The 8,334-nt window shown below is 38.9% G+C and overlaps 1 protein-coding gene and 1 long non-coding RNA gene across 2 annotated transcripts; one reads left to right on the top strand and one right to left on the bottom strand.

The window, feature by feature from the left end:
* The first annotated feature begins 952 nt into the window (after positions 1–952).
* LOC109195943 (tumor necrosis factor alpha-induced protein 2) lies at positions 953–7,745 on the top strand. The gene is made up of 12 exons (XM_019348702.2): positions 953–1,087; positions 1,677–1,760; positions 1,859–2,504; positions 3,403–3,514; positions 3,722–3,844; positions 4,187–4,281; positions 4,398–4,490; positions 4,595–4,718; positions 5,119–5,238; positions 5,333–5,488; positions 6,057–6,178; positions 7,260–7,745. The coding sequence occupies exons 2-12, from the start codon at positions 1,730–1,732 to the stop codon at positions 7,408–7,410; spliced, it is 1,773 nt and encodes a 590-aa protein (XP_019204247.1). The 5' UTR covers positions 953–1,087; positions 1,677–1,729; the 3' UTR covers positions 7,411–7,745.
* Positions 2,702–3,396, bottom strand: LOC112843130 (uncharacterized). The gene is made up of 2 exons (XR_003215272.1): positions 2,962–3,396; positions 2,702–2,873 (listed from the first exon to the last, which is right to left on the bottom strand). It is a non-coding gene; the product is annotated as an uncharacterized LOC112843130 (long non-coding RNA).
* Positions 7,746–8,334: the final 589 nt, after the last annotated feature.

Raw genomic sequence — 8,334 nt, 5'->3', positions numbered from 1 at the left:
CAAAATCACAAACTTCCACCTTTAACTTATTTAGGAGTCTAACAAATAACTGAGTGTTATTGATTATAATATCTTTCCTTTTGAAAAACAAACAAACAAACAAAACACTGATGGTTGTTGTGGAAATTTTAACAATAACCTGCAACACACTCAGTGAGCTTGATTTGAAGTGGGTTTAATAAACACATTGCAATGTGGAGAGAAACATCCCACCCAAACACTAAGATCATCTTCTATACCCACACAGACACTCTCAAACAAAGAGCATTCCACAGCACATCACGTATCCCGATACCTTCAGTCCAGCTCATCCTTGACCCCCTCCCACTCTAAGAAAAGCAACGACCACCCGTCACTTCCCTTGAGCACGATATCTGCAGATATTCAAGTCTACAACGAATAGAATAGAATAGAATAGAATGCCTTTATTGTCACTACACAGTTGTACAATGAGATACAGAGATACAGAGATACAATGGGTCCACTGTGAAGGTGCAATAAAACTTGGGGCTCACTTGTGATAACTTTCTACATGCATGCATACAACTGGTGATAGGAGTGATATTGCTACACTAAGAGAAAGTGACATTACAATTCCTAATGTGATATGGTTAAAGTAGTGATTAATACATCAGAAAAGTAATCTGCCACGACACGGTCTACTTAATGCTCATCACAAGTATTTAATGAAGATGACTGCCGCTAAAGCTCTGATGGCTCCAACTTCTGAAATGACTTAACATGAACACAACATCACCTTTTACACTTTAAATACAGGATCATGAAAGTTAAAAAGAAAGTATGAAAGACTGTACAACATTCCTAACAGTCGACGAAGTCCCTGTCCTAATGCTAAAAACGGCACTGCTTTCTGTGTGTGTGTGTGTGTGTGTGTGTGTGTGTGTGTGTGTGTGTGTGTGTGTGTGTTTGTGACTGTGTACGCTTTGGAAGGGGAGGGATTGCATGCGTGGCTCTGTGGTTCTCTCTGAATTTCCCTACATCGTCTGAGGAGGAGCAGCTTGTCTCGCTAGGCATAAAAACTCAAAACAGCTGCAGTTACTTTCAAAGCAGTGACTGTGAAGCTTATGTGAGTAGAATTTGAAAGACTTTATATATATATATAATGTTGATAGTTTGTTTGGCCACAGAAATACTTTTTACAGACTTACTTTGGCGTATTGTTGTAATTAGATTGGATGAGGTTTAATGTTTTTTCTGATTTCAGTAGTTTTCTTTGTTGTGTTAGGGCTGATGTTGTTTATGTCTCATTTTCAAATGTGTTGTTCTGAAAAAAGTGTTTTTTCATCTTCTTTCCTACATGAAACATGACAGTTTTTTTGTTATTGTGTTTTTTGTTATCATGTAGTTAAGTTACTGTGCTGGTGATAATTGTGGGATTTATAAAGCAGAAGCCTCGGATAGCAGATATTCAATAGTTCTTTTTGTAATCTTATTGGAATTCAAAGCAATTCAATGTATTTATTTATTGATAATTTAAAAAATAGCAATGCATTTATTGCAGATTCATGCTTGAATCTGCTTTTTTGTTATTTCACGGTGATGCTGTACACAAGGCTAAAATGTTTAGTTTATGGCAATCATACAAAAAAATGTATATTAAGACAGAGAAAGTAGGTTTTTTTAAATTACTGATTTATTTATTTTTTAAATTGCAGATTAGTCAGCACTTTTCTTGGTCTTTTGGTCACGTTTTACTACCTGGAGAAGAATGCGGACCCGGTCGACTTCATCCACAACAGGCATAACCATCTCCATTTCTTCCAGAAATGTTAGACACCTTGTTTTAGAAGAAATGTGAACTGATTGAAAATTATTGATCTTTCTTTTTGTCCACCAGTGAATCCTAAATTCGAGGAATACCTTGAAGGACAATACCTGTTCGAAGCCACTCAACTGTTGATAGACAGGGAGAAACATCTGTTTGGGGAGATAACCGAGGCTGATGCAATTAAAGCTCACGAGGAAGCAGTAAAAAAGCTTGCTGCAGACTATGAAGCACTTGAAAAGCGTATAGAGCAGACCGTGCAGCAGAGTCTTTCTCTCAGCAGTGAGGAAGAGGTGTCTGCTTTGACATCTGCAGTGAAAGCCATCAAACTTGAGGAAGAGCAGGACCAGCTGTGGAAACAAAGATGTCAGACGCCACCAGCCTGGAGGCCCAAGAAGTGGAAGGAGCACCATGACAAAGTGCTTCATGAATTAGTGTATAGTCGTTTGGAGAACCCATCAAGCCCCACTGGTGACCAGGTGAACCAGTCGCCTATCCGAGCAGACATCCAGTCCATGGGCAGGCAGCTGAAGGAGGACATGCAGTGGGTGGTGGAGGTGGTGAAGAACTGCTACCCACCAGAGATGGACATCTGTAACTTTTATGCAAGACAGTACCATCAAACTTTCAGCGCAAGACTCAAAAAGATTGCAGACTTTGTTCTGGATGACAAGGACTGCAGTTTCCTCCTGCGATGGGTGAAGGAGTTTTATCCAGGGTAAGCCACCAGTTCAATTATTGTTTGAAGTAGCATCTTTCTGTGCCTAAACATGATGATGTCTGTCAGTGTGAGGTCCTTCACTGATCCTTGAAGAATAAATACCTGAACAATTACACATAGTGAGTAATAATACAAATGTAACGGCTAATTTTGTCACGGTCTGATGTGAGGAATGAGGACCCAAAATGCAGGACTTGATGATGAAGGAAGTGCGTTTATTTACAGTGGTGTAAATCTAAACAACAATAAATCCCCAGTGCGATCCCGACTCCCGTTCCGTGTCTTCTCCCTTATCCCGTGCTCCGTGCTCTGTCTCTGTTCCCTGTGTACTGTCCGTGTGCTGCCTCCTGGTCACCACAATTCCTCCTGGGGAAACACGCATACAAAAGGCAGCCATGAGTACAAAACCTAACGGCAGACTTGCACTAACCTTGCACATTAAACTGAGACTGACGGGAAGTCACTCAACGATCAAGCGTCGAGGAGCTCTCGGCCACACTGTTTTGAAGCTCCTCTGATGAAGCTTGATTGGCGCCAGGTGTGTGTGGAGATTCCTGGGTGTGACCGGTCAGCTGGCAGGGTCACACCCACAAGGCCTGAAAGTGCCTGCCACGACCGCACCCTCACACACACGCACACACCCATACACACCTGACAGTACACAAACACGGAACACAGGACAGCAGCAATGCAGAAGACACAACCCTCAAACAACAACCATAATAATAATAATGATAGTAGTAGTCCACACTCCTCACGGACCCCGAGTCCCTGGAACCCGGTCCGTGACAAATTTCTTGTTTTCTTAATGAGCAAAATAAAATGACGTTTTTGTAGACTAAACACAACTTGGGGTGTTTATAGAAACTCATGCGTTATCTGCTCTGTGTACCAGAATCCTTGAAAAACCTGAGCTGGCCAGTAATATCAATACTAAAGCGCTGGGAAACCTGCTTCCTGACGAGTTACTGAAACCTCTGGAGGAGAAGTACCTCAGCAAACAACAGGTAACACAGTGTATCTAAGACGTGTATCCAGTTAATCAGAATGGGCATTGAAGGGCTTAAAGTGAGATTTGCAAGTCCAGCATCAAAGAGTTACTGGCTTTATCTTTTTGAACATAATATTGTAGATGTAATTGTTACTGTCAGTAATTAAATCTTTACACATGAAAGCAGTTTAAAAGTGGCAGCTGTGTGTTGTTGTGTGTTTAGAGCGATCTGATGATTTATATTGGCCGAGTATTGGATGAAGCGAAGAAAGAGTGGGATCAAGGAAAGGAGCCGACAAGAGATGATGGTTGCTACATCAGTCCTGTGGCCTATGATGTCATCCAGGTAGAGGTGCTGGATAAACTTGATATAAAAGAGACTGAAATCGATACTTTTATGAAAATGTATTAATATAAAGTGAAAGGCGTCACTTGTGGTGGCCAACCTCAAGGATCCTTATAGTGAGTCATGCATTTGTTGACTCCTAATTGTTGACCATTACTGACCATAATGAGAGGCTTTGAATAAATTGCTATGTCAGAACTGTGCAATGAAAAACTGTTGTGGTGAAAAAATGACATAACATTGTTAGTTTAACTGGATCTGAAAATGCTGGAAGTGCATTGCTGTGTAAAGTACTTTAAGTACTTAAAACTGCCACTGATTTGCCAATCCATTTGTCTTCAGTTTATCAACGGCATCGTGACATCAGCACATATAACTGTAAGAGACCCGCACAAGGCCCAGAAAATAACATCCAACCTGACAGACTTCATGCAGAGGTAACAAGGCTTCACAAGGCTGTCTTTTAAATATTGTCATTTAAAAATACATTTTAGTTTTAGTTTTTGTTAATATCAAGACAATAAAAGTGAAAACTGTTCTTAATCTTCTGCAGGTATCAAAATTTTCATGAAGACATCATTAAGCAGAACAAACCGCACAGCAAAGCTTTCATAAAGGCAAACCTCAGCTGTGTCGAACAGTTCAGGTATGTTTCTGATCCAGTTAGATGGAAATTCTGATTTTACCTTCATCATTTCATAACAGGTGAAATCACTGTGAGCTGATGTGTCCTGTGTGGTCTGTCTAAAGGGACTTCCTTGTGGACCGCGATCTGTTCCCAAAGAATGTGCGGGAAAACTGTTTGCGAGGTCTGACTGAGATGAAACAGTCTGCCCACACTTATTTATTAACCCCTGTGCACAAGATCCTCAAGGTAAGTTCTTTAACCTCCTAAGACCCGAACTCTTCCACGACATGCATTTTTAATGTCTCTTTGATATTTGGGCATATTGGGGCCCGATGAATATAAAAACAAAGAATTACCAGATTTTTTTTTCAATCTTATTTTTGTTTTTAAGAAAAATAAGAGCCACATATGAGGATATTCGTTTAAAATTTTGATAAAACAGTAGCAGTATAATGCCCTCATAAGTGGATATCAGGCCCATGTAGAGCAAAATTGAGTATTTTAGTCTAAATAACCCAAAATGTGATGTCCACATATGTGGACGCCAGGTCCTAGGAGGTTAAAACAGATTTAGAGGCAGTTTTTCTTAATTTCAGCTATCCTCTTTAGAGATCAACAACATGCATTACATTTGTTCCCCACACAGCCACACTACAAGAAAGTGGGAACCAGTGACTGGCTGAAGAAGAACACATTTGAGAAGCTGTTGAATAGCACTGAAGAAGAGCTTCAAGAACTTCAGGGTTTGACTCAATCCTGTCATCAGGTAGAAACATGACAGCGTGAAACTTTGCTATGAAGCCATTATTACCAGCTTTTAAATCAATGGACTAAAATATGATCTTGTTACTTACATTCAGGAGCTGATTACTCAGCTTCAGCAGGAAATGACAGTAGAATATGTCCGGAGGCTCCTGAAAGGAGAGGTCAAACTGAAGGACAAGGATCGTCAGCTGATGGCTTACATGACTGTGAAAGAAAATGCAGAGAGATTGCACAACCTGTTTGCCAGAATGGTGAGACTTACCTTCACTGCACACTTTAACTGAGACACAAATAAAATCAATCAAGCACAAACACTGATCAGCATAACATTGTTTGACAGGGTGAAACAACCTTAGTCACAAATTCAACTAACAACAATAAAACAACCATTGATGGGCTGTACTAAAGTTTTGAAATTTACCCTCTTACTTTGGTTTTACTTTTAAAATCAAGTGAATAAAAAGAAAAATCAGTAAGAAATAGAAAAAAGACATTTGTCAATAGATGTTGGATCTGGAATGGTGAGAGGACAAGGAGTGGGAGGGGGTTACTATTATGAGACAGGAATTATAATAAGGTAAAATGGAACAAGATCCTTCGCCACTTGCAGTACAGGACTTTTAGATAAGAACTGGAGCAAATTTTCAGTCTGTGTAACTGAAAGAATTGAAAATTCACATATACTGCCCAGCTAGCTGGAAATTCCAGTGCAATTACTCCAGAAGAAAAAACATGATTATTTCCAAAAACAGCAGATATGTTGATTAGAGTTTGGGGAAACTTGCAGACTAAACTGACGTCACTGATTTGTCTTCACAGGGATCCAAACAAGACTGGTTAAAGGAAATCCAGACCAAGATGGCAGAAGTGCTAAAACTCCAAGATATTCCTGCCATACAGATGCAAATCGTTTCAGTGGGATCTGCTTATCCCGACCTCAGGTAACTTTCGAATTGACTCACACATTATTTACTTTAATACAACAACATACAGAGTATAACTCACACAAATGTAATGTGCTCTCATTTTTTGGGCCTGTTGTATCATAAACAACTGAAGAAGTGTATAAAGAACTATATCATGATAAGAGCTTTGTGAGACATTAGGTCAGGATAAACAATTATACTTTTCAGAGAGATCTGAGGGAAAACAGGAAGCAGACTGAGCCAAACATCTCAATTGGTTTCAGATGTTTCTTTTGAGCAGGATGAGCTACATTCATGGGAACTAAAATTAGCTAAAAGTAGATGTGCTGCCTTTCTATTTTACATTACCAGTTTCACTGATAGTCCACATAAACACAAAGCTAAATAAAACATACCGGCATGAGAGAAGCAGCAGCAGCTGTGTGTAGATGAAGTCAATAATGTTATTAATTAGAGTTAAAAGGAGGATTTCATACAAATGTGGCACCAGAAACCAAACTGTCTCGTTCTGGTCTTATTCTAAACTTAAAAAGGGGAACAGGAACCAAGAGACGTAAACACTGCTCTTGATAGCACTCATGTATGTTTATGCTGAATAAGAGTTTTATGGAAGAGTTATTTGGTAAAACTAGTTCATATTCGGAGAATCACATGCATTTGAGGCACGGATCCATTTCAGTAAGAGCTCCACCTATTGTCACATTTCCAACAGTGGTGGACTGAGACATTTTCCATCTCCCCTCTTCTCAGCAATTTAAAGAGGTGTGGTAAAGTGTTAATGACAGCTTTCAGTGTTTGCAGGAAGGATGTGTGTCAGGGGCAGAAAACTGGCTACAGACAGAAAAAGACATAACATGGCAATGAAAAACAAGTTTGGACTGGATCAGTGAAGTTATAACTTCTGCTGTTATTCTTATGTTGAAAGTGAAATAAAAAATTGCAGATTATATTTAGCTAAAAAAAATGCTCAAACTCGATTTTCTATATCAAATGTGGCAGCTTTCACATGACAATCCTTTTTTTCCACAGTCTCTGACTTTACATAGAGAAAATCAGCACTTTTTTTTTAACCCTTTCTTCTTTCTGTCACCAACAGTGAAAAACATGTTTCGGCTCTGCTCAAACTCAAGACAAACCTCTCCAAAGCCGACAGGAAAATCATCAAAACCACTCTGTCGGACACACTGAAAGAGAGCCGTGCTGATCCTGGAACCCGGACGTTTTTCTCCAAAGTTGAAGTGAGATGAGCCGCACATTTGCTTGTCAGAGTATCACTGACTGAGAGTTTGGTTGCACAGCAGCAATATTATTGTGTATTATATTGTGTCACAGTCTCTCTGTAAAGACATACAGAGTGAATGCCATGGAAAAACCTTCAGATGTTCAGATGTTACTTAGACTGAAATCCCTATTATACACAGACTCTGTGACGGTGAATGCTTGCTGTAGTCACTGTGTGTTACTGTATGCATAAGCTAGATGTCACATTTATGCTTGCAATTTTTGTGCATTTCATATAAACTGTAAATAAGTATGCAAGTGTGTGTTTTTATACACTTACAAACAGGTCAGTGTCGTTCTATTATATGTAAGTCTAGTATATAGTGTAAAACTAAATGTTAGTGTTTCATAGTTATTTATGCTATTGTTAGAGAATATACATTCTATGTAATAAATGACGTAGTTCAGTTTTTTATATGTGCAAAACAGCTAATTTTTTTACTGTTATTTTAGTAGATATACATTACTATGTAGTTATAGTATGCAAATATATATATATATATATATATATATTATATATATATATATATATATATATAATATATATATATATATATATATATATATATATTATATATATATATACATATGTATATGCATATGTCCAGAAGAGCGCAGTCCTAGGATCAGCTAAGATACTGCACAGGACCCTTAAGCTCCCAAACAAACCCTACAACAACCATCACCACCAAAACCAACCAGCTGATCTACACCACAGCAGCAGTGATCAGTCACTGAGATGCTTGGCTATAGGATGAACAGCCACAAGGAGCGTCACCCTTCATGGAGGAGGAGACTAGAAGCTAAAATCAAGGTAGCACAGAGGGAAGTTAACAATTAATAGTTCAGAAATGGTTCCAAAAGACCTTAACTGTTTAGATAACTGATCT

The sequence above is a fragment of the Oreochromis niloticus genome, linkage group LG19, assembly GCF_001858045.2.
Source record: "Oreochromis niloticus isolate F11D_XX linkage group LG19, O_niloticus_UMD_NMBU, whole genome shotgun sequence".
NCBI lineage: Eukaryota > Metazoa > Chordata > Actinopteri > Cichliformes > Cichlidae > Oreochromis > Oreochromis niloticus.
This window is presented reverse-complemented; position numbering and strand designations above follow the sequence as displayed.